This window comes from Salvelinus alpinus, chromosome 2, assembly GCF_045679555.1.
Source record: "Salvelinus alpinus chromosome 2, SLU_Salpinus.1, whole genome shotgun sequence".
Lineage (NCBI taxonomy): Eukaryota > Metazoa > Chordata > Actinopteri > Salmoniformes > Salmonidae > Salvelinus > Salvelinus alpinus.
Window position 1 is genome coordinate 2668927 of NC_092087.1, and position 26253 is coordinate 2695179.

Consider the following 26253-nt stretch of genomic DNA (forward strand, 5'->3'; position numbering starts at 1 on the left):
ACACCACTTAAACATGTACATGTTACTCCTACAAGATGTCCCCATGGGGACAATAGTCAGCAAAGTAAAGAAAGAACCATCCATGTTGAAGACATCTGAAATATTTCTATGAGAATTTGAAAACAACGTACATTTAGTTTTTCCTGCATTAAGTACCCATTTTAAATCAACCAGGACTTTCTGCAAGGCAACAAAATCAGATTTCAGCTCCAACATAGCCTGGTCAGCCATAAAGGCAATAGCGTACATAGCAGTGTAATCTGCATACAGATGAATGTTACAGGTTTTTGCAGATAGACTAACATTATTTATCTAATTAGTCAAGAGGACAGGTCCCAAAATCGATCCCTGCAAGACACCTTTAGTAATATAGAGGAAACTTCACTTGACACGATCATTGTGCCTTATCTGACAGACCACTAGAAACCTGTTCGAGGCCCATTTCAGACAACCTTTGAATGAGTAGGGGATGGTCGACAGTATCAAAGGCCTTGGATAGGTTTATAAATATGTCAGCACAGTGATTCCTATGATCTAAGTAATTTAATATAAAATGTAAGACAAGCATAGCAGCTGAAGCAGTGCTGTGTCCAGGTCTGAAACCAGACTGGTGCTCATTAACAATATCATTTGAAGTTTAAAAAGTTCTTAGCTGAGAGTTTGCCAGTGTTTCTAATATTTTTGCAAGGCATGATAGTTTAGAAATCGGATGGTTGTTATCTCGGTCATTTATCAAAGATTTGACCACTTTCAAGAATTGAACTGGATTTCCACCACTCTCAGATACACAAGTCAATCTAGCCTTAGCCCAAGCTAAGTTTCTTACAGGAAATCTTTTAGACAATTCATACGTGAACCATGGGTTAGATCTGTCCTTTATCCTTAATCTCTTATATGGATCATGCTTATCTACAACAGAGTTAAACAGAGAGGTCAAACATTTAAGGATCTGAATCAGAGATAGAAGACACACCCTCCCCAGGTCATCCCCAGGTCAACCAGGACATTTTGCTCATTGAAAGTTCTAAAATTTCTCTTTATAATAATGTGTATCTCTAATGCAGGAAATGGGACAATGGTCACTGATTCCATTGGCTTTATACTGTAGTTGTGATGTCAAAATAATATCCAAAAGAGTTGATTTTTCAGGGTGTTTTGTATTTGTATTTATTATGGATCCCCATTAGTTCCTGTCAAGGTAGCAGCTACTCTTCCTGGGGTTTATTATGGATCCCCATTAGTTCCTGCCAAGGCAGCAGCTACTCTTCCTGGGGGTTTATTATGGATCCCCATTAGTTCCTGCCAAGGCAGCAGCTACTCTTCCTGGGGTTTATTATGGATCCCCATTAGTTCCTAACAAGGCAGCAGTTACTCTTCCTGGGGTTTATTATGGATCCCCATTAGTTCCTGCCAAGGCAGCAGCTACTCTTCCTGGGGGTTTATTATGGATCCCCATTAGTTCCTGCCAAGGCAGCAGCTACTCTTCCTGGGGTTTATTATGGATCCCCATTAGTTCCTAACAAGGCAGCAGCTACTCTTCCTGGGGTTTATTATGGATCCCCATTAGTTCCTGCCAAGGCAGCAGCTACTCTTCCTGGGGTTTATTATGGATCCCCCTTAGTTCCTGCCAAGGCAGCAGCTACTCTTCCTGGGGTTTATTATGGATCCCCATTAGTTCCTAACAAGGCAGCAGCTACTCTTCCTGGGGTTTATTATGGATCCCCATTAGTTCCTGCCAAGGCAGCAGCTACTCTTCCTGGGGTTTATTATGGATCCCCATTAGTTCCTGCCAAGGCAGCAGCTACTCTTCCTGGGGTTTATTATGGATCCCCATTAGTTCCTGCCAAGGCAGCAACTACTCTTCCTGGGGTTTATTATGGATCCCCATTAGTTCCTGCCAAGGCAGCAGCTACTCTTCCTGGGGGTTTATTATGGATCCCCATTAGTTCCTAACAAGGCAGCAGCTACTCTTCCTGGGGTTTATTATGGATCCCCATTAGTTCCTGCCAAGGCAGCAGCTACTCTTCCTGGGGTTTATTATGGATCCCCATTAGTTCCTGCCAAGGCAGCAGCTACTCTTCCTGGGGTTTATTATGGATCCCCATTAGTTCCTGCCAAGGCAGCAGCTACTCTTCCTGGGGTTTATTATGGATCCCCATTAGTTCCTGCCAAGGCAGCAGCTACTCTTCCTGGGGTTTATTATGGATCCCCATTAGTTCCTGCCAAGGCAGCAGCTACTCTTCCTGGGGTTTATTATGGATCCCCATTAGTTCCTGTCAAGGCAGCAGCTACTCTTCCTGGGGTTTATTATGGATCCCCATTAGTCCCTGCCAAGGCAGCAGCTACTCTTCCTGGGGTTTATTATGGATCCCCATTAGTTCCTGCCAAGGCAGCAGCTACTCATCCTGGGGTTTATTAAGGATCCCCATTAGTTCCTGCCAAGGCAGTAGCTACTCTTCCTGGGGTTTATTATGGATCCCCATTAGTTCCTGCCAAGGCAGCAGCTACTCTTCCTGGGGTTTATTATGGATCCCCATTAGTTCCTGCCAAGGCAGCAGCTACTCTTCCTGGGGTTTATTATGGATCCCCATTAGTTCCTGTCAAGGCAGCAGCTACTCTTCCTGGGGTTTATTATGGATCCCCATTAGTTCCTGCCAAGGCAGCAGCTACTCTTCCTGGGGTTTATTATGGATCCCCATTAGTTCCTGCCAAGGCAGCAGCTACTCTTCCTGGGGTTTATTATGGATCCCCATTAGTTCCTGCCAAGGCTCCTCTTGGGGTACAGCCAAATTAAGGCAGTTATACAATTTAAAAACATTACAATACATTCACAACAGATTTCACAACACATTAGATGTGTGCCCTACTTTACTACAACATATCTACAACACAAAATTAATGTGTACGTGTGTGTATAGTGCGTATGTAATCATGTGTGTGTATGCATGTGTCTTTGCATATGTTTGCGTTGCTTTACAGTCCCCGGTGTATTTTTATCTTTTTAAAAAGAATCTGTTTTAAGTTGGGGCGGGTTGGTTTAGTTATCAGTTGAGTTAAATTTACCTCAGTACAAATATATTTCCGTCTATCTGATATTGGCATCAACCAATCCAGGTTAAGATCATCCAATATTAGTAATTCTGATTTAGCATAGTTAGACAGCAAGTCAGACAATTTGCTAAGAGCAATTCGGAGGGCCTAGGGAGGGTGATAAACTCCCACTAACGTTAGTTGGGCATTATTACTAAGGCCCATATTTAGGACAAGACACTCAAACAGCAACATTCAAGTTGTTCATTATGAATATGGTGACACCCCCACCTCCCCCAACGCTGCCAGATCTATAAACATGTTATCCATTCAGACACACAGAGAGTCTGCCACAGACTTTTTTTAACCAAGTCTCAGTAATTATCAAAATGGCTGAGTTAGTTTGAGAAGCCAGAATTACAATGAGATCCATTTTTTAAATCAAACTTCTGAAATATACATGAATCAGTTCAGGAACAAAGATACGGGATTTCAGATCAGGTGGAGTCTCGAACTGCTATGATCAGTAGTTAACACTCTATATGAAATAACCATGGGGTTGGCTTGAAATGGTCTAGATACAAGATTGCTTAGAACTGTGCCATGTAATCCATGTCTTGAACAAGGATGTGGATTAATACAAGACCCAATGAGGGTTACTTGTTCAATAGTACAGTAATACATAGTGGAGTAATGCAGAGTGGAGTAATGCATAGTGGAGTAATGCATAGTGGAGTAATGCATAGTGGAGTAATGCATAGTGGAGTAATGCAGAGTGGAGTAATGCAGAGTGGAGTAATGCAGAGTGGAGTAATGCAGAGTGGAGTAATGCAGAGTGGAGTAATGCATAGTAGAGTAATGCATAGTAGAGTAATGCATAGTGGAGTAATGCATAGTGGAGTAATACATAGTGTGGTAATACATAGTGCGGTAATACATAGTGCAGTAATACATAGTGCAGTAATACATAGTGCAGTAATACATAGTGCAATAATACATAGTGCAGTAATACATAGTGCAGTAATACATAGTGCAGTAATACATAGTGCAGTAATACATAGTGCAGTAATACATAGTGCAGTAATACATAGTGCAGTAATACATAGTGTAGTAATACATAGTGTAGTAATATATAGTGTAGTAATATATAGTGTAGTAATACATAGTGCAGTAATACGTAGTGTAGTAATACATAGTGCAGTAATATATAGTGCAGTAATACATAGTGCAGTAATACATAGTGTAGTAATACATAGTGCAGTAATACATAGTGTAGTAATACATAGTGTAGTAATATATAGTGTAGTAATACATAGTGCAGTAATACGTAGTGCAGTAATACATAGTGCAGTAATATATAGTGTAGTAATACATAGTGTAGTAATACATAGTGCAGTAATACATAGTGCAGTAATACATAGTGTAGTAATACATAGTGTAGTAATACATAGTGTAGTAATACATAGTGTAGTAATACATAGTGCAGTAATACATAGTGTAGTAATACATATTGTAGTAATATATAGTGTAGTAATACATAGTGTAGTAATACATAGTGTAGTAATACATAGTGTAGTAATACATAGTGCAGTAATACATAGTGCAGTAATACATAGTGTAGTAATACATAGTGCAGTAATATATAGTGTAGTAATACATAGTGCAGTAATACATAGTGCAGTAATACATAGTGTAGTAATGCATAGTGCAGTAATACATAGTTCAGTAATACATAGTGCAGTAATACATAGTGCAGTAATACATACAGTAATACAAAGTGAAAAAATACATATTGCAGTAATACTTAGTACAGTAATACATAGCACAGTAATACATATAGTAATACATAGCACAGTAATACATATAGTAATACATAGTACAGTAATACATACAGTAATACATTGTACAGTAATACATTGTACAGTAATACATAGTACGGTAATACATAGTATGGTAATACATAGTGCAGTAACACATAGTAAATCATAGTACAGTAATACATAGTACAGTAATGTAGACCATATATTATGCTCTGATCCTTCATCTCAGTTGTTGAGTCATATTTTCTGATTAATTATAGTTTGATTCTCTGCTTGTGTTTATACATTGCAGACATAGATTAGAATATTACGGTATGTGTGTTCAACCTCCCCAAGTTCTCCCATGTCACCCCGCTCCTCGTACACTCCACTGGCTTCTAGTTGATGTTCTCTTCCACTTTATTCCCTGTGGCTGCAATACTTTTTATATGAGTATACTGCATATATAAAGATATCATCTACTACATATAGAACTACATAGAATACAACATATAGAACAGGTTACATATACGATATTCAACACCTTATCCCACATCTCCCTGCATAAAACCACATTATGTTTTTTCATGCATATGTTGGTGTAAATGATGTTATAATTATGTCTAAGTCTTATTTGAGTCACAAGCAACCATTGGGATGTTTATGACATACATTGATGAACATAGACTATTGATCCCATAGGACAGGCTAACCACCATGTTGATCTGGTTGAGCATGTTTCCACCATGTTGATCTGGTCAATCCTCCTGTTATGTTGATCTGGTCAATCCTCCTGTTATGTTGATCCACACCACAACCTGCAGGCTCCCCCTGCTGGAGACACCACAACCTGCAGGCTCCCCCTGCTGGCCACACCAAAACCTGCAGGTTTCCCCTGCTGGCCACAGCATGACCTGCAGGTTCCCCTGCTGGCCACACCACAACCTGCAGGCTGCCCCTGCTGGCCACACCACAACCTGCAGGTTCCCCCTGCTGGCCACACCAGAACCTGCAGGTTCCCCCTGCTGGAGACACCACAACCTGCAGGTTCCCCCTGCTGGAGACACCACAACCTGCAGGCTCCCCCTGCTGGCCACACCACAACCTGCAGGTTCCCCCTGCTGGCCACACCACAACCTGCAGGCTCCCCCTGCTGGAGACACCACAACCTGCAGGCTGTCTGCCTGTCTGTCTGCCTGTCTGTCTCCATACACTTGATTTAGAAAGATTTTAAACAAAAGCTATTTGGTTTTTGTCAGGGTTTTTCTTTATTTTGTGTTTTGTATTGTATTTTCCAGTATGTATTATAACATGATACTGTTCTGTGTCCTACCTTTAGGGGGTGCAGTGCAAGCCCAGCACACTCAACCACAGAGTGTGGAGCCTCCAGCAGAGTTAGCCCCCAAGGTGTCCCCTCCGCCAAAGCCAGCCCCCCCTCCGGTTTTAAGAGTGGCCACCATCCCCATTCAAAAGCAAGCCTCCACTCCAGTGGCAAAACCATACTCTGCTCCAGTCTCTAGGCCAGCCCCTGCCCCAGTGCAAAAGCAATCCTCTTCCCCTCCACCAAAGCCACCCCCTCCTGCGGTGGTAAAGACGACCTCTGCTCAAGTACCAAAGCCTATCCCTTCCCCGGTGCAAAAGCCTGCTCCAGCTCCAGCCCTTGCCACAGCCCATGTCTCAGCCCCAGTCCTATCCGCAACCCTGGCCCCTGTCTCAGTCCCTGCTCCTGTCTCACCCTCAGCTCCAGCCCCAGCCCATGTCTCAGCCCCAGTCCTATCCCCAATCCTGGCCCCTGTCTCAGTCCCTGCCCCCCTCTCACCCCCAGCCCCAGATGCTGCCCCTGTCTCAGCTCCAACCTCCAGCCTAGCACCTGCCTTACTCCCAGCCCTATCCCCGACCCCTGCTCCTGTCTCACCCCCAGTTCCACCCCCTGCCCCCACTACACAGCAGCCCCAGCCCCAGCCTCAGGTGTCTCCATCAGCAGCCCCTCCCCCAGGGAAGCCAGCAGAGCTGCCCCCACTGCCTCCCAGGCCCAAGCCTATACCTCCTGTACGCCGCAACTCCAAGCCCCTGATCCAGCCCAAACCCCAGACCCCCCTTACCCCCCTTGGCCTGAAGCCCAGTCCTGATGCTGTGTCTTCATCCAGAGCACCAGGGCAGTCCCTGTCCCCAAAGAGGTCTCCTGGGAGGGTGCAGTCCCCTTTCTTGCCCCAGTCTCCAGCTAAAGCTCAGCCACCAACGGTCCTTTCCCCAGACTTTCACCCAGACCCCACCCCTATTATGATGCCCATGTCTTCCACTGCCACGGCCCCTGAGCCTGCTCCAGAGCCTACTCCAGTCTCAGTTTCAGCCTCATTCCCATCCCCAGGCTCATCCCCAGCTCCAGTCTCATCCCCAGCCCCAGGCTCAGCCCCAGTCTCAGCCTCATCCCCACTACTAGTCTCAGCCCCCGCCCCAGCCTCATCCCCAGCCCCAGCCTCATCCCCACTACCAGTCTCAGCCCCCGCCCCAGCCTCATCCCCAGCCCCAGACTCAGCCTCATCCCCAGCCCCAGCTGAAGCTCAGCCTCCGGTTGAAGAACAGCTTGCACCCAAGGGCCATCCACTGCTGAAGTAAGAGCTTTAGCTACATTAAACAAAAAGGATGACATGGTGATAATGTTGTCAGAGCCATTACCCTGATGTACTGTGTGTTTGTTCTAGTAAGTCCCAGTCCCTAACCAGGTTAGCTTTAGGGTTAGATTTAAGGTCAGGTTTAATGTGATGTCTCTGTCTCTGCAGTAAATCCCAGTCCCTAACCAGATTAGCTTTAGGGTTAGGGTTCAAGGTCAGGTTTAATGTAATGTCTCTGTCTCTGCAGTAAATCCCAGTCCCTAACCAGATTAGCTTTAGGGTTAGGGTTCAAGGTCAGGTTTAATGTAATGTCTCTGTCTCTGCAGTAAATCCCAGTCCCTAACCAGGTTAGCTTTAGGGTTAGGGTTTAAGGTCAGGTTTAATGTGATGTCTCTGTCTCTGCAGTAAATCCCAGTCCCTAACCAGGTTAGCTTTAGGGTTAGGGTTTAAGGTCAGGTTTAATGTGATGTCTCTGTATCTGCAGTAAATCCCTGACCAGGTTAGCTTCGGGGTTTAAGGTCAGGTTTAACGTGATGTCTCTGTCTCTGCAGTAAATCCCTAACCAGGTTAGCTTCAGGGTTTAAGGTCAGGTTTAACGTGATGTCTCTGTCTCAGCAGTAAATCCCAGTCCCTAACCAGGTTAGCTTCATGGTTTAAGGTCAGGTTTAATGTGTTGTCTCTGTCTCAGCAGTAAGTCCCAGTCCCTGACCAGATTAGGGGATAAGGTTAGGAGTTATTGTTAGAGTTAACGTTATGTCTCTGTGTGTTTCAGTAAGTCCCAGTCCCTGACCAATGCCTTCAGCGCGTTGGGAGATGCATCGTTCTTCCGCTCCAGCTCGACCAGCTCCTCGGCGGGCGGAGAGGACGAAGCCAAGGCCGAGACCATCCGGAACATCCGAAAGTCCTTCGCCAGCCTCTTCTCTGATTAGTCCTCTCCCACATGCTCTAGGATTGGCAGATGACTTCATTGACATAAACGTGACCCAGTCTGAGATTAACTGTGTGTAACTGTATAACTCCCAAGTCCCGCCTCCATCCCCTGCCTCTGTGTCTCTGAGGACTCAATTGGCCAGTTGAGTGTGATGATGTCAAAGTGCCGGCTACCTGTAACTACCTGTAGCTAGCTACCTGCGTGAAGCTTGGCCCTCGGTCAGTGTGTGAGGAGGAGGAGGAGATATATATGACGTTCTAATGCATGAAGATGACGGCTCCATCAGTAGGTGTTGTGGAGCAGAATGGATGTTTGTGTTGAGTTGATGTTACCCTCTGGATGTTGTAGCCTCAATGTGATGTTTTATTACAGATTAGTGACTGTGATTGGTATCACCATATGTACTTCCTGTGCAGTACGTTCTTCATCATTAACAGTTGTTTAATAATAATACCTCGTTGTGGCTGTGGACTCATACATACAAGCAGACTCTCCTCTCCTTTACGGTGTCAGACCTCTATTTAATCAGTCAGACCTCTCCTTTAATCTGTCAGACCTCTCCTTTAAGGTGTCAGACCTCTATTTAATCAGTCAGACCCCTCCTTTAATCAGTCAGACCTCTCCTTTAATCAGTCAGACCCCTCCTTTTAAGGTGTCAGACCTCTATTTAATCAGTCAGACCTCTATTTAATCAGTCAGACCCCTCCTTTAATCAGTCAGACCTCTCCTTTAATCAGTCAGACCTCTATTTAATCAGTCAGACCCCTCCTTTAATCAGTCAGACCTCTCCTTTAATCAGTCAGACCTCTCCTTTAAGGTGTCAGACCTCTATTTAATCAGTCAGACCTCTCCTTTAATCTGTCAGAACGCTCCTTTAACTCAGTCAGACCTCTCCTTTAATCAGTCAGACCCCTCCTTTTAAGGTGTCAGACCTCTATTTAATCAGTCAGACCCCTCCTTTAATCAGTCAGACCCCTCCTTTAATCAGTCAGACCCCTCCTTTAATCAGTCAGACCTCTCCTTTAATCAGTCAGACCTCTCCTTTAAGGTGTCAGACCTCTATTTAATCAGTCAGACCTCTCCTTTAATCTGTCAGAACGCTCCTTTAACTCAGTCAGACCTCTCCTTTAATCAGTCAGACCCCTCCTTTTAAGGTGTCAGACCTCTATTTAATCAGTCAGACCCCTCCTTTAATCAGTCAGACCCCTCCTTTAATCAGTCAGACCCCTCCTTTAATCAGTCAAACCTCTCCTTTAAGATTCCAGACTGCTCCTTTAATCAGTCAGACCTCTATTTAATCAGTCAGACCTTAATTTAAGGTATCCGACCACTCGTTAAGTTGTCAAGCCAACACCAGAACCGGTCAGTTTCAATAACGTTTCAGATCAACTGTCCTGTAAACACCTTGGTGTCCAGCAGTTCTACCAACCTGTCAGCTTCTTTCAACTTAAAGCCATCTAACATGTTATCTTGTTTAATGCTTTGTAAATGTTGTATTGTACCGTTACTGTATGTGAGTCATCCAGGAGTTTATTTTGTAATAATGAATCATTGATAATGTATTGTAGGTTCCTGTACTGTTTTATTTGTCCGTATGCAGTACTGCCTTGCATGATCAATATGACCCAGTGACCCTTGGTACCATAGTAATGTTACCTGTACATAAATGTCAATAAATAAAGATGTGCTAAATCGTTCCACTAATGTATCTGTATTACTGACTCCTCCATTTACAATGACTAACTTGTTCTGTTAGAAATGGATAAATGCTGCTGTTCTTTCTGTCCAGAAGGTGGTGGAAGGGACCATTAATGTGATATATTGTGGTAGATATCTCTATGACTGAACTAAACTACTGAGAGCTGCTTCCTGTGCTTGGCCCTCCTATGTTGAACATAATAAACGGCTCTCTATCCACCGGATGTGTACCAAACTCACTAAAAGTGGCAGTAATAAAGCCTCTCTTGAAAAAGCCAAACCTTGACCTAGAAAATATAAAAAACCTATATCGAATCTTCCATTCCTCTCTCTCAAAAAAAAAAAAGCTGTTGCGCAGCAACTCACTGCCTTCCTGAAGACAAACAATATATACGAAATGCTTCAGTCTGGTTTTAGACCCCATCATAGCACTGAGACTGCACTTGTGAAGGTGGTAAATGACCTTTTATGGCGTCAGACCGAGGCTCTGCATCTGTCCTCGTGCTCCTAGACCTTAGTGCTGCCTTTGATACCATTGATCGCCACATTCTTTTGGAGAGATTGGAAACCCAAATTGGTCTACACGGACAAGTTCTGGCCTGGTTTAGATCTTATCTGTCGGAAAGATATCAGTTTGTCTCTGTGAATGGTTTGTCCTCAAAGTCGTCTCAAATAAAACTGTGAAGGAACTCGGCGTTACTCTGGACCCTGATCTCTCTTTTGACGAACATATCAAAACTGTTTCAAGGACATATTTTTTCCATCTACGTAACATTGCAAAAATCAGAAACTTTCTGTCCAAAAATGATGCAGAAAAATTTATCCATGCTTTTGTTACTTCTAGGTTAGACTACTGCAATGCTCTACTTTCCAGCTACCCAGATAACGCACTAAATAAACTTCAGTTAGTGCTAAATACGGCTGCTAGAATCCTGACTAGAACCAAGAAATTTTATCATATTACTCCAGTGCTAGCCTCTCTACACTGGCTTCCTGTTAAGGCAAGGGCTGATTTCAAGGTTTTACTGCTAACCTACAAAGCATTACATGGGCTTGCTCCTACCTATCTTTCCGATTTGGTCCTGCCGTACATACCTACACGTACGCTACGGTCACAAGTCGCAGGCCTCCTAATTGTCCCTAGAATTTCTAAGCAAACAGCTGGAGGTAGGGCTTTCTCCTATAGCGCTCCATTTTTATGGAATGGTCTGCCTACCCATGCCTACCCATGTGAGAGACGCAGACTCAGTCTCAACTTTTAAGTCTTTATTGAAGACTCATCTCTTCAGTGGGTCATATGATTGAGTGTAGTCTGGCCCAGGAGTGTGAAAGGTGAACGGAAAGGCTCTGGAGCAACGAACCGCCCTTGCTGTCTCTGCCTGGCCGGTTCCCCTCTATCCACTGGGATTATCTGCCTCTGACCCTATTATGAGGGCTGAGTCACTGGCTTACTGGTGCTCTTCCATGCTGCCCGTAGGAGGGGTGCCAGGTTGCCGTACAGGAAGATTGTGCCGTGGGGGAGATCTTCCTGGGTTATACTAAGCCTTGTCTCAGGGTAGTAAGTTGGTGGTTTGCGGATATCCCTCTAGTGTTGTGGGGTCTGTGCTTTTACCTGAGCCCTGGGACCATGCCTCTCTGACCTGTTCACTGGACGTGCTACCTTGTCCCGGACCTGCTGTTTCCGACTCTCTCTCTCTATCGCACCTGCTGTCTCGAACTCTGAATGCTCGGCTATGAAAAGCCAACTGACATTTACTCTTGAGGTGCTGACCTGTTGCACCCTCTACAACCTTTGTAATTATTATTATTTGACCTTGCTATAAATGTTTGAACATCTTGGCCATGTACTGTTATAATTTCCACGCAGCACAGCCAGAAGAGGACTGGCCACCCCTCAGAGCCTGTTTCCTCTCTAGGTTTCTTTCTAGGGAGTTTTTCCAAGCCACCGTGCTTCTACATCTGTATTGCTTGCTGGGGTTTTAGGATGGGTTTCTGTATGGCACTTTGTGACATCGACTGATGTAAAAAGGGCTTTATAAATAAATGTGATTGATTGATTGGACACATGATGCACCTGAGCTCAATTGCAAGCCTCATGGCAAAGGGTCTGAATACTTATGTAAATAAATACATATTTCTAAAAACCTGTTTTCGCTTTGTCATATTGGGTATTGTGTGTAGATTAAATTTAAAAAAATCCTCATTAATCCATTTTGAATAAGGCTGTAACACAACTAAATGTAGAAAAGGTCAAGGGGTCTGAATACTTTCAGAATGCACTGTAAATGTATGTTGGTATTACTGACGGTGGCTCGCAATAATGTCTAATTTTTAACATGACACAAATTGTAAAATAAAACTGAGAAAAGCCCAGGTATATAATTAAAACATTCTGAAGTGTATACATCAACTTGGCAGAGTCAGCTCTACAGAAGACTATAGCTTGGGTTCAGCTCTACAGAAGACTATAGCTTGGGTTCAGCTCTACAGAAGACTATAGCTTGGGTTCAGCTCTACAGAAGACTATAGCTTGGGTTCAGCCCTACAGAAGACTATAGCCTGGGTTCAGCTCTACAGAAGACTATAGCTTGGGTTCAGCCCTACAGAAGACTATAGCTTGGGTTCAGCCCTACAGAAGACTATAGCTTGGGTTCAGCCTTACAGAAGACTATAGCCTGGGTTCAGCCCTACAGAAGACTATAGCTTGGGTTCAGCTCTACAGAAGACTATAGCTTGGGTTCAGCTCTACAGAAGACTATAGCTTGGGTTCAGCCCTACAGAAGACTATAGCTTGGGTTCAGCCCTACAGAAGACTATAGCTTGGGTTCAGCCCTACAGAAGACTATAGCTTGGGTTCAGCTCTACAGAAGACTATAGCCTGGGTTCAGCGCTACAGAAGACTATAGCTTGGGTTCAGCCCTACAGAAGACTATAGCTTGGGTTCAGCTCTACAGAAGACTATAGCTTGGGTTCAGCCCTACAGAAGACTATAGCTTGGGTTCAGCTCTACAGAAGACTATAGCTTGGGTTCAGCTCTACAGAAGACTATAGCTTGGGTTCAGCCCTACAGAAGACTATAGCTTGGGTTCAGCCCTACAGAAGACTATAGCCTGGGTTCAGCCCTACAGAAGACTATAGCTTGGGTTCAGCCCTACAGAAGACTATAGCCTGGGTTCAGCCCTACAGAAGACTATAGCTTGGGTTCAGCCCTACAGAAGACTATAGCTTGGGTTCAGCCCTACAGAAGACTATGGCCTGGGTTCAGCTCTACAGAAGACTATAGCTTGGGTTCAGCTCTACAGAAGACTATAGCTTGGGTTCAGCCCTACAGAAGACTATAGCTTGGGTTCAGCCCTACAGAAGACTATGGCCTGGGTTCAGCCCTACAGAAGACTATAGCTTGGGTCTCCAAATTTCATCCAAGCAAATTGAGGGCACACAATTAAAACTCTGAATATCGACACAGCTATTTATAGCCTACTTCACCGTGGAAAAGGAGTCACAATACATGTCATGTTGATAGGACTTTCACTTTGCTTCCATATAACTGGTTTCACATTCATCTCAAGAGATCATAAGGAAAAGTCATGTAAAACAGTTCATGTGCATTTACAATCCCCTACTCCAAACAGATGACTAATTTACCTAGTTCTTATCAATAGATCTCATCCATTTATAAATTACAGTGCATGGAGAATGCTATTTCTATCGAAGAAAGGAGATGCTTTTTCCACTTGGAACCGGAAGGTTGGCCCCACCTTATTCATGGTTTCCTGGCTTTCATGGTTTCCGGTGAATTAAGGTCAGAATATAGCAACACCTTCATTTCTTAGATCTCCACCCAGAACAAATAGCAGGTGAATAGCATGCTATCTTCATGCTTAAGTTCAAGGTCGACACACAGAACAAATAGCAGGTGAATAGCATGCTATCGTCATGCTTAAGTTCAAGGTCGACACACAGAACAATTAGCAGGTGAATAGCATGCTATCGTCATGCTTCAGTTCAAGGTCGACACACAGAACAATTAGCAGGTGAATAGCATGCTATCGTCATGCTTCAGTTCAAGGTCGACACACAGAACAATTAGCAGGTGAATAGCATGCTATCGTCATGCTTAAGTTCAAGGTCGACACACAGAACAATTAGCAGGTGAATAGCATGCTATCGCCATGCTTCAGTTCAAGGTCGACACACAGAACAATTAGCAGGTGAATAGCATGCTATCGTCATGCTTAAGTTCAAGGTCGACACACAGAACAATTAGCAGGTGAATAGCATGCTATCGCCATGCTTCAGTTCAAGGTCGACACACAGAACAATTAGCAGGTGAATAGCATGCTATCGTCATGCTTAAGTTCAAGGTCGACACACAGAACAATTAGCAGGTGAATAGCATGCTATCGTCATGCTTCAGTTCAAGGTCGACACACAGAACAATTAGCAGGTGAATAGCATGCTATCGTTATGCTTAAGTTCAAGGTCGACACACAGAACAATTAGCAGGTGAATAGCATGCTATCGTCATGCTTAAGTTCAAGGTCGACACACAGAACAATTAGCAGGTGAATAGCATACTATCGTCATGCTTCAGTTCAAGGTCGACACACAGAACAATTAGCAGGTGAATAGCATGCTATCGTCATGCTTAAGTTCAAGGTCGACACACAGAACAATTAGCAGGTGAATAGCATGCTATCGTCATGCTTCAGTTCAAGGTCGACACACAGAGAAAAGCTCATAAAAAGGGAATTCCGTTCCATTCATGCGTGCTTAAAACTACTACACACCATTCCAGCAGCACAAGCAGGGTTGTGAACCGCAGGATATATAGCAGTACTATATTGTCTGGCCTCAATCCATTAACCCCTCGGGTTAAAGGGAGGTGAAAAAACACTCATATTCTTCTGCTGTCAAACATTTTCTTTATTGAATGAACGGACTGCTGCTATTGAAAAACTAATTGGAAATAATCATTCAAACTGAAAAGAAATTGGATAAATAAAAGCCAACATAGTGATTCTGATTTCCCATAGAATATACATTAAACACTGTAGCATAATATTATCTAAACACTATAGTTGAGTCTCCCCAGGCAGCTTCACACAATACATTAGATAATAGAGAGGACTACTGGTAGGAGCTCATTCCTCTGCACCTCTACAGGCTGACTGATAGATCACCCAGGGCCTGCTTTATGCTCTTACTATAGATGAATGATGTAGGATAATAAGGTCAACATCATTTTATACCATTAAAAGGATAAAGTCACTACACCTCATAATGTGAGCATCCATCAACACTAAATAGTTCCTATAGAAGGAACTAGTTGCAACGTAAATGTAAAAGCCTCTAAATTAACACACCATAATTTCATGGACATCGAGTATGAAACAGACTTGGGGCTCTATTCAATCCGTATCGTGGAAGTTCAGCGTTACAGCGTGATTTAAATTTAAAGCCAATGTTACTGCGTTAGCAGAGACCGCATTCACGGTGAACACTGAATAAGTCGGCTCAATCCGAAAATGAAAGTAATTCCTATCACTTCAGCTTGAATAGAGCCCCTGGGTGCATTGCTTTGAATTCAACGTTGTTTCTTTTAAAAATGTCTATATGTGACCTACCTGTAACACATGTTGTGGCCTGGCTGAGAGGCTGTCTGATCTATCATTACATAGCTCTATCTATCTATACAACCTCAAACTGATTCTATAGATCCAAAGAAAATAAAGTAAAGGCATTTCACTGTACTTGAAAACTATGACCTTAGAGTTCATTCTATAGATGTCTATCCCATTCATATAAAAAGCCTTCCAGAGATAAATTATCTAAAACATATCCGGAAAATATAGCAGCTTCTTTAACAGAACCATTACAGCTCTATGTACAGATTTACTATGTTATTTTCCACACAAATGTACCATGAGTAAAAATATCATTTAAAAAAGCCTGAAACCATCAACATGAAAGGCTTACTAGTGAGTACATTTTATTGTCCAGTGTCGTATGTATGTTTGCATTTTGATATGAGCCGTTGGTCAGAGTGCTGGGGCCTGGGTAACGGGTAGTTAGGGCCCCAGGTTGAGGGCTCAGGGCTGGGCAGACACTGCACTGCTCTCCTCCCCTCCTGGACCAGACATCTGCATGAAGAGTTCTCTCAGTTCGCTGACCTCATCTTCCTGCGGCTGGGCAACACTGCGCTGCTCACGCTCCTCGATGAAGTCCCACAGACGGACAGAGTTCAGGAACTACAAGACAACACAGGAGAATTAACAACAACTACTTACATTTTTGTACCGGTTTAGTATTAGCATCATGTTGGTGTTGTATAGAGGTTTAGTATTAGCATCATGTTGGTGTTGTATAGAGGTTCAGTATTAGCATCACGGTAGTGTTGTATAGAGGTTCAGTATTAGCATCATGGTAGTGTTGTATAGAGGTCCAGTATTAGCATCACGGTAGTGTTGTATAGAGGTTCAGTATTAGCATCACGGTAGTGTTGTATAGAGGTTCAGTATTAGCATCACGGTAGTATTGTATAGAGGTCCAGTATTAGCATCACGGTAGTGTTGTATAGAGGTTCAGTATTAGCATCACGGTAGTGTTGTATAGAGGTTCAGTATTAGCATCACGGTAGTATTGTATAGAGGTCCAGTATTAGCATCACGGTAGTGTTGTATAGAGGTTCAGTATTAGCATCACGGTAGTATTGTATAGAGGTCCAGTATTAGCATCATGGTAGTGTTGTATAGAGGTTCAGTATTAGCATCACGGTAGTGTTGTATAGAGGTTCAGTATTAGCATCACGGTAGTGTTGTATAGAGGTTCAGTATTAGCATCATGGTAGTGTTGTATAGAGGTTCAGTATTAGCATCACGGTAGTGTTGTATAGAGGTTCAGTATTAGCATCATGGTAGTGTTGTATAGAGGTCCAGTATTAGCATCACGGTAGTGTTGTATAGAGGTTCAGTATTAGCATCACGGTAGTATTGTATAGAGGTTCAGTATTAGCATCATGGTAGTATTGTATAGAGGTTCAGTATTAGCATCACGGTAGTGTTGTATAGAGGTTCAGTATTAGCATCACGGTAGTGTTGTATAGATGTTCAGTATTAGCATCATGGTAGTATTGTATAGAGGTCCAGTATTAGCATCATGGTAGTGTTGTATAGAGGTTCAGTATTAGCATCATGGTAGTGTTGTATAGAGGTTCAGTATTAGCATCACGGTAGTGTTGTATAGAGGTTCAGTATTAGCATCATGGTAGTATTGTATAGAGGTTCAGTATTAGCATCATGGTAGTGTTGTATAGAGGTTCAGTATTAGCATCACGGTAGTGTTGTATAGAGGTCCAGTATTAGCATCATGGTAGTGTTGTATAGAGGTTCAGTATTAGCATCACGGTAGTGTTGTATAGAGGTTCAGTATTAGCAATGTTGTGCTGCTATTTTATTGACCTGGCCAAAGCTTTTGATATGGTAGACCATTCCATTCTTGTGGGCCGGCTAAGGAGTATTGGTATCCCTGAGGGTCTTTGGCCTAGTTTGCTAACTACCTCTCTCAAAGAGTGCAGTGTATAAAGTCAGAAAATCTGCTGTCTCTGCCACTGCCTGTCACCAAGGGAGTACCCCAAGGCACCATCCTAGGCACCACGCTCTTCCCAATTTACATCAACAACATAGCTCAGGCAGTACGAAGCTCTCTCATCTATTTATATGCAGATGATACAGTCTTATACTCAGCTGGCCCCTCCCCGGATTTTGGGTTAAATGCTCTACAACGAAGATTTCTTTGTGTCTAACAAGCTGCCTCTACCCTTAACCTTGTTCTGAACACCTTCAAAACAAAGGTCATGTGGTTTGGTAAGAAGAATGCCCGTCTCCCCACAGGTGTGATTACTACCTCTGAGGGTTTAGAGCTTGTGGTAGTAACCTCATACAAGTACTTGGGAGTATGGCTAGATGGTACACTGTCCTTCTCTCAGCACATATAAAAGCTGCAGGCTAAAGTTAAATCTAGACTTGGTTTCCTCTATCGTAATCGCTCCTTTTTCACCCAAGCTGCCAAACTAACCCTAATTCAGATAACCACCCTACCCATGCTTGAATACGGAGATATCATTTATAGATCGGCAGGTAAGGGTGCTCTCAAGCGGCTAGATGTTCTTTACCGTTCGGCCATCAGATTTGCCACCAATGCTCCCTATAGGGCACATCACTGCACTCTGTACTCCTCCGTAAAATGGTCATCTCTGTATACCCGTCGCAAGACCGACTGGTTGATGCTTATTCATAAAACCTTCTTAGGCCTCACTCCCCCCTATCTGAGATATCTACTGCAGCCCTCATCCTCCACATACAACACCAGTCACATTCTGTTAAAGGTCTCCAAAGCACACACATCCCTGGGTGGCTCATCTTTTCAGTTCAATGCAGCTAACGACTGGAACGAGCTGCAACAAACACTCAAACTTAACAGTTTAATCTCAATCTCTTCATTCAAAGACTCATTCATGGACAGTCTTACTGACAGTTGTGGCTGCTTTGCGTGATGTATTGTTGTCTCTACCTTTTTGCCCTTTGTGTGGTTGTCTGTGCCCAATAATGTACGTACCATGTTTTGTGCTGCTACCATGTTGTGTTGCTACCATGTTGTGTTGTCATGTGTTGCTGCCTTGCTATGTTATCGTCTTAAGTCTCTCTTTATGTAGTGTTGTGTTGTCTCTGGTCGTGATGTGTGTTTTGTCCTAAACTAACGTCCCTTTTTCAGAACTTCACAGATCTTCATTGTAAAGGGTTTAAACACTGTTTCCCATGCTTGTTAAATGAACCATAAACAATTAATGAACATGCACCTGTGGAACGGTCGTTAAGACACGAACAGCTTACAGACGGTAGGCAATTAAGGCAATTAATTTATCAGTTATGAAAACTTAGGACACTAAAGAGGCCTTTCTCCTGACTCTGAAAAACACCAAAAGAAAGATGCCCAGGGTCCCTGCTCATCTGTGTGAACGTGCCTTAGGCATGATGCAAGGAGGCATGAGGACTGCAGATGTGGACAGCGCAATAAATTACAATGCCCGTACTGTGAGACGCGCTACAGGGAGACAGGACAGATAGCTGATCGTCCTCGCAGTGGCAGACCACGTGTAACAACACCTGCACAGGATCAGTACATTCAAACTTCACACCTGCGGGACAGGTACAGGATGACAACAACAACTGCCCGAATTACACCAGGAACGCACAATCCCTCCATCAGTGCTCAGACTGTACGCAATAGGCTGGACTGAGGGCTTTTAGGCCTGTTGTAAAGCAGGTCCTCACCAGACATCACCGGCAACAACGTCGCCTATGGGCACAAACCTACCGTCGCTGGACCAGACAGAACTGGCAAAAAGTGCTCTTCACTGACGAGTCACGGTTTTGTCTCACCAGGGGTGATGGTCGGATTCTCGTTTATCGTCGAAGGAATGAGTGTTACACCGAGGCCTGTACTCTGGAGCGGGATCGATTTGGAGGTGGAGGGTCCATCATGGTCTGGGGCGGTGTGTTCACAGCATCATCGGCCAGAGCTTGTTGTCATTGCAGGCAATCTCAACGCTGTGCGTTACAGGGAAGACATCCTCCTCCCTCATGTGGTACCCTTCCTGCAGGCTCATCCTGACAATGCCACCAGCCATACTGTTCGTTCTGTGCATGATTTCCTGCAGGACAGGAATGTCAGTGTTCTGCCATGGCCAGCGAAGAGACCGGGATCTCAATCCCATTGAGCACGTCTGGGACCTGTTGGATCGGAGGGTGAGGGCTAGGGCCATTCCCCCCAAGAAATGTCCGGGAACTTGCAGATACCTTGGTGGAAGAGTGGGGTATCTCACAGCAAGAACTGGCAAATCTGGTGCAGTCCATGAGGAGGAGATGCACTGCAGTACTTAATGCAGCTAGTGGCCACACCAGATACTGACTGTTACTTTTGATTTTGATCCCCTTTGTTCAGGGACACATTATTCCATTTCTGTTAGTCACATGTCTGTGGAACTTGTTCAGTTTGTCTCAGTTGTTGAATCTTATGTTCATACAAATATTTACACATGTTAAGTTTGCTGACAATAAACGCAGTTGACGTTTCTTTTTTTGCCCGTCTCCGCAGGAGACATTTTGCCTTTTAGTAGGCCATCATTGTAAATAATAATTTGTTCTTAACTGACTTACCTAGTTAAATAAAGAATACATTTTTTTTTACTTTTTATGTTGCATAAAGTTTCAGTATTGTATTGGTCACATACACTTGGTTAGCAAATGTTATTGGTCACATACACATAGTTAGCAGATGCTATTGTGAGTGTAGCAAAATGCTTGTGCTTCTAGTTCCGACAGTGCAGCAATATCTGACCTGTAATCCAACAATTCCACAGCAAATACCTAATACACACAAATCTAAATGAATGGAATAAGAATATATACATATAATTATATGGATGAGCAATGACAGAGCGGCATAGGCAAGACGCAATAGGTGGTATAAAATACAGTATATACATATGGAGATGAGCAATACAAGATATGTAAACATTATTAAAGTTGCATTAAAGTGACTAGTGATCAATTTATTAAAGTGCCCAATGATTTCAAGTCTGTATGTAGGCAGCAGCCTCTGTTAGTGATGGCTATTTAACAGTCTGATGGCCTTGAGATAGAAGCTGTTTTTCAGTCTCTCGGTCCCAGCTTTGATGCACCTGTGCTGACCTCGCCTTCTGGATGGTAGTCGAGTGAACAGGCAGTGGCTCGGGTGGTTGTTGTCCTTGATCTTTTTGGCCTTCCTGTGACATCGGGTGCTGTAGGTGTCCTGGAGGGCAGGTAGTTTGCCCTCTGTGATGCTTTGTGCAGACCGCACCAACCTCTGGAGAGCCCTGCGGTTGAGGGCTGTGCAGTTGCCGTACCAGGCTGTGATACAGCCCGACAGGATGCTCTCAGTTGTGCACCTGTAAAAGTTTGTGAAGGTTTTAGATGACAAGCCAAATTTCTTCAGCCTCCTGAGGTTGGAGAGGCGCTGTTGAGCCTTCACGACACTGTCTGTGTGGTTGGACCATTTCAATTTGTCCGAGATATGTACGCAGAGGAACGCAGAGGAACTTAAAAAAAAAAAACGTTTCACCTTCTCCACTGCTGTCCCGTCGATGTGGATAGGGGGCTGCTCCCTCTGCTGTTTCCTGAAGTCCACAATCATCTCCTTTGTTTTGTTGACGTTGAGTAAGAGGTTGTTTTCCTGACACCACACCTCGAGAGCCCTCACCTCCTCCCTGTAGGCGGTCTCGTCATTGTTGGTAATCAAGCCTACCACTGTAGTGTTGTCTGCAAACTTGATGAATGAGTTGGAGGCGTGCATGGCCACGCAGTCATGGGTCAGGAGGGGGCTGAGCACGTACCCTTGTGGGGCCCCAGTGTTGAGGATTAGCGAAGTGGAGATGTTGTTTCCTACCTTCACCACCTGGAAGTTCAAGACCGAATTGCACAGGGTGGGGTTGAGACCCAGGGCCTCAAGCTTAATGATGAGCTTGGAGGGTACTATGGTGTTAAATGCTGAGCTGTAGTCGATGAACAGCATTCTAACATAGGTATTCTTCTTGTCCAGATGGGATAGGGCAGTGTGCAGTGTGATGGCGATTGCGTCGTCTGTGGATCTATTTGGGTGGTAAGCAAATTGAAGAGGGTCTAGAGAGTGACCGGTAAGGTGGAGGTGATATGATCCTTGACACTCAAAGCACTTCATGATGACAGAATTGAGAGCTAATTGGCGGTAGTCATTAAGTTCAGTTATTTTTGCCTTCTAGGGTACAGGAACAACGGTGGCCATCTTGAAGTATGTGTGGACAGCAGACTGGAATAGGGAGAGATTGTATATGTCCGTAAACACACCAGCCAGCTGGTTTGCACATGCTCTGAGGAAGCGGCTAGGGATGCCGTCTGGGCCAGCAGCCTTGCGAGAGTTAACACGTTTAAATGTCTTACTCACGTTGGCCATGGAGAAGGAGTCCTTGGTAGTGGGCCGCGTCTGTGTATTATCCGCTGTTTAGTTTGTCTGGAAGCAAGACGTCGGTGTCCGTGACGTGGCTGGTTTTCCTTTTGTAGTCTGTCTGTAGACCTTGCCACATACATCTCGTGTCTGAGCCGGTGAATTGCGACTCCACTTGTCTCTATACTAACATTTAGTTTGTTTGATTGCCTTGCGGAGAGAATAACTACACTGTTTGTATTCAACCATATTCCCAGTCATCATTCCATGGTTAAATGCTGTGGTTTGCACTTTCAGTTTTGCACGAATGCCACCATATATCCATAGTTTTTGGTTAGGGTAGGTTTTAATAGTCACAGTGGGTACAACATCTCTTATACACTTCCTTATAAACTCCCTCACCGAATCAGCGTATACGTCGATATTATTCTCCGAGGCTACCCGGAACATGTCCCAGTCCGTGTGATCAAAACAATCTTGAAGCGTGGATTCCGATTGGTCAGACCAGCGTTGAATAGTCCTTAGCACGGGTACATCCTGCTTGAGTTTCTGGCTATAGGAAGGGAGGAGCAAAATGCAGTTGTGGCCAGTTTTGCCCGAAAGGATGGCGGAGGAGGGCCTTGTATGCATCGCAGAAGTTAGAGCAGCAGTGATCCGGTGTTTTACCGGCGTGAGTGCTACAGTCAGTACGCTGATAGAATTTAGGTAGTCTTGTTCTCAAATTTGCTTTGTTAAAATTCCCAGCTACAATAAATGCAGCCTCAGGATATATGGTTTCTAGTTTGCATAAAGTCCAGTGAAGTTCCTTGAAGGCCGTCGTGGTATTGGCTTGAGGGTGGATATACACGACTGCGACAATAACCGAGGAGAATTCTCTTGGGAGATAATACGGTTGGTATTTGATTGTGAGGAATTCTAGGTCGGGTGAGCGGAAGGACTTGAGTTCCTGTATGTTGTTGCAATTACACCATGAGTTGTTAATCATGAAACATACAACCTGCCCTTCTTCCTGGAGAGATGTTTATTCCTGTCGGCATGACTAACAAAAAATCCAGGTGGCTGTACCGACTCCGATAGTATATCCCGAGAGAGCCATGTTTCCGTGAATCAGAGGAAGTTACAATCCCCGATGTCTCTCTGGAATGCAAGCCTTGCCCTAATTTCGTCTACCTTGTTATTTAGAGACTGGACATTAGCGAGTAATATACTCGGAAGCGGTGGGTGGTGTGCGCGCCTCCGAAGTCTGACCTGAAGACTGCTCCCTCTACCTCTTCTCTGGTGGCGTTGTTTTGGGTCAGCCTCTGGAATCAGTGCAAATGCCCTGGGTGGTTCGGACAAAGGATCCGCTTCGGGAAAGTCATATTCCTGGTTAAGTTGTCGTTACTCTGATTTCCAATAGTTTTTCACACGGCTGTATGTATTAACACTTAAGATTTATGGGCTAACAATGTAAGAAATAATACATAAATAAACAAAATAATGCAAAGTTTCCTAAGGACTAAGGACTAGAAGCAAGGCAGCCCTCTGTCGGTGCCATTTTGGGATTGAGCGCCATTTTGGGATTAGCATCCTGGTAGTGTTGTATACATTGTGTTAACATTGGCACCATCTCGGAGTAATGACCTAGTGGTTAGAGCGTTGGGCCAGTAACCGAAATGTTATTGGATCGAAGCCCCGAACTGACAAGGTAAAAATCTGTCGTTCTGCCCCTGAACAAGGCAGTTAACCCACTGTTCCCCGGTAGGCAGTCATTGTAAATAAGAATTTGTTCTTAACTGACTTGCCTAGTTAAATAAATAAAAAATAGTGGTGATAGTCTTATCAGAGCAGTCATTAACACTAACCCATAAAATTGCACCTTTATAATAAAGCATTCCATGCATCTATCATCAGATTTGCAGACTAAGAAAGCCTACAATTACTAATGTGATAATTAGATTGGATAGTCCTAATTGAGCCTAATAATATAACTCACTGTTGGCTGAGTAGGTAGTGGCGTAGAGTAGTCCTAGGCTATATCAGGTACAGTGCATTCAGAAACTATTCAGACCACTTCCCTTTTACCACATGTTGTTACGTCTTATTCTAAAATATGTTGTCCCCCCTCATCAATCTACACACAATAACCCATAATGAAAAAGCGAAAACAGGCTTAGAAATGAATTCACCCCGGGTGGCGCAGTGGTCTAGGGCACTGCATCGCAGTGCTAGCTGCGCCACCAGAGTCTCTGGGTTCGCGCCCAGGCTCTGTCGCAGCCGGCCGCGACCAGGAGGTCCGTGGGGCGACGCACAATTGGCATAGCGTCGTCCGGGTTAGGGAGGGTTTGGCCGGTAGGGATATCCTTGTCTCATCGCGCTCCAGCGACTCCTGTGGCGGGCCGGGCGCAGTGCGCGCTAACCAAGGGGGCCAGGTACACAGTGTTTCCTCCGACACATTGGTGCGGCTGGCTTCCGGGTTGGAGGCGCGCTGTGTTAAGAAGCAGTGCGGCTTGGTTGGGTTGTGCTTCGGAGGACGCATGGCTTTCAACCTTCGTCTCTCCCGAGCCCGTACGGGAGTTGTAGCGATGAGACAAGATAGTAATTACTAGCGATTGGATACCACGAAAATTGGGGAGAAAATGGGATAAAAAATAAAATAAAATAAAAAATAAAATAAAATATATATAAAAAGAAATGAATTCAAATTTATTAAAAATAAAAAAAATACCTTATTTAGATAAGTATTCAGACCCTTTGCTATGAGACATGAAATTTAGCTCAGGTGCATCTTGTTTCCATTGATCATCCTTGAGATGTTTCTACAACTTGTGGTAAATTCAATTGATTGGTTTTGATTTGGAAAGGCACACACCTGTCTATATAAGGTTCCACAGTTAAAAGACTATCATTAATGTGATGACATGATATTCATCAAATAATTACCTAATGTTTAATTATTACCCGATTAAATGATTCATGTAACAATTCAATCATTAGGAATCTGGGGCACCACTGGAAAAGTTTGTTTAATGAGTTACCGTTTCCCGAATTAACTCAAGAACATATTAATATCATACCAGTCATCAATCAATCATTTCCTCATATCAGTCTCATTCTGAATGTCACTGACTCCGTAAATCTGCACAAACCCGGGTCTCATTGATCATTTCGTACCACACAAATTGATTTGATTATTTATTTACTAACAAGCTAAATGATAACATAAAGATACACATACACGGTATAGGTTATTGATTAGAAACTTAATACGATGACAACAAGTCCCTAGCGGATCAACACAATACGACACGTGTTACACAAGATGGAGATTTAAAGAGAAAGAGAGTGAGAAAGAAATAACACTTGGATACATTTGTAAACAACGCTTAGTTTATCCCTAATACCTTGCCCCGAACTGCCGCTCTTATGGGTAAGAAGTGTAATGCATGTATTTACGTGTTGAAAGTCTCCGTTGGTTATCTCTGTTGGGTCCAGGCCTTCGTGGGCCAAGTTCCGCTTAGTGAGAGAGATTCGACGTAGGCCTTGTTCTTTGGATGGCCGTCTCCTTCGTTCTCAGGTGTAAGTGACTGATTGTCCACAAGATGTCACAGTGTCCTTTCCCTTAGTTGTCTGTTTCCTTGTTCTGGAAGAGTGGTCTTCTGAGGACGGCTAATCAGCCATGTAGCTGATCCCAGCGTGGGGATGAGAGCAGAGTAGACAAACAATGACTTGAAGAGAATAGCCAGATGGCCCTGCTTAAATTCACCTTTGTAGATACAGTACTTAACAGTAGCATTGATTGTTAAGAGGTATTATTTGTCTTCAACCTCGTGTTGCGTTTTAGGGTCGTGACTAATTACAGACCTCGGGTGCAGCGCATGGTCATCCTAGTCTGGTATGCTAATTCTTAACTAAAATGCTTTATACCCTCGGGTAGAAAGAGGTGTTTCCGTCTTGCTGGCAGGCTCTCTGGGTTCCCTGGGGCATAGCTAGTTACGAGGCAAGGTATCACAATTTACTATGATCTGATAGACAACTAAAATCACAGTCACATCGTCACAAAAACACTCTTTAATCTGGATATTTTCTACACAACGTAAAGTATGTAAACATTATGAAAACTCTTCAAGTTAATGTTTGTCACAACGTCTTCATTTAACTTTTAATGGCATCACAAAATTAATTT

At 43.8% G+C, this 26253-nt stretch overlaps 2 protein-coding genes across 4 annotated transcripts in view; one reads left to right on the forward strand and one right to left on the reverse strand.

Moving 5' to 3' along the window:
- Positions 1 to 10069, forward strand: part of LOC139552800 (synapsin-2-like) — a 274172-nt gene extending 264103 nt beyond the window's left edge. Inside the window, exons 12-14 of one of the 2 annotated variants that reach the window (XR_011670537.1) lie at positions 6169 to 7441; positions 8214 to 8940; positions 9025 to 10069. Coding sequence is in view for 1 of the 2 variants with exons in the window: in XM_071364849.1 (XP_071220950.1) it covers positions 6169 to 7441; positions 8214 to 8370 (1430 nt within the window). In the remaining variant the exon portion in view is untranslated. Of the gene's footprint in view, positions 1 to 6168; positions 7442 to 8213 lie in introns of both variants that reach the window. The other variant, XM_071364849.1, reaches the window with a different exon arrangement.
- Positions 10070 to 14981: 4912 nt separating this feature from the next.
- LOC139552821 (E3 ubiquitin-protein ligase makorin-2-like) overlaps positions 14982 to 26253 on the reverse strand; it is a 77093-nt gene continuing 65821 nt past the window's right edge. For both annotated transcript variants that reach the window (XM_071364885.1, XM_071364893.1), the window contains exon 8: positions 14982 to 16321. In XM_071364885.1, coding sequence (XP_071220986.1) covers positions 16163 to 16321 — 159 coding nt within the window. In that variant the 3' untranslated portion in view covers positions 14982 to 16162. The remainder of the gene's footprint in view (positions 16322 to 26253) is intronic.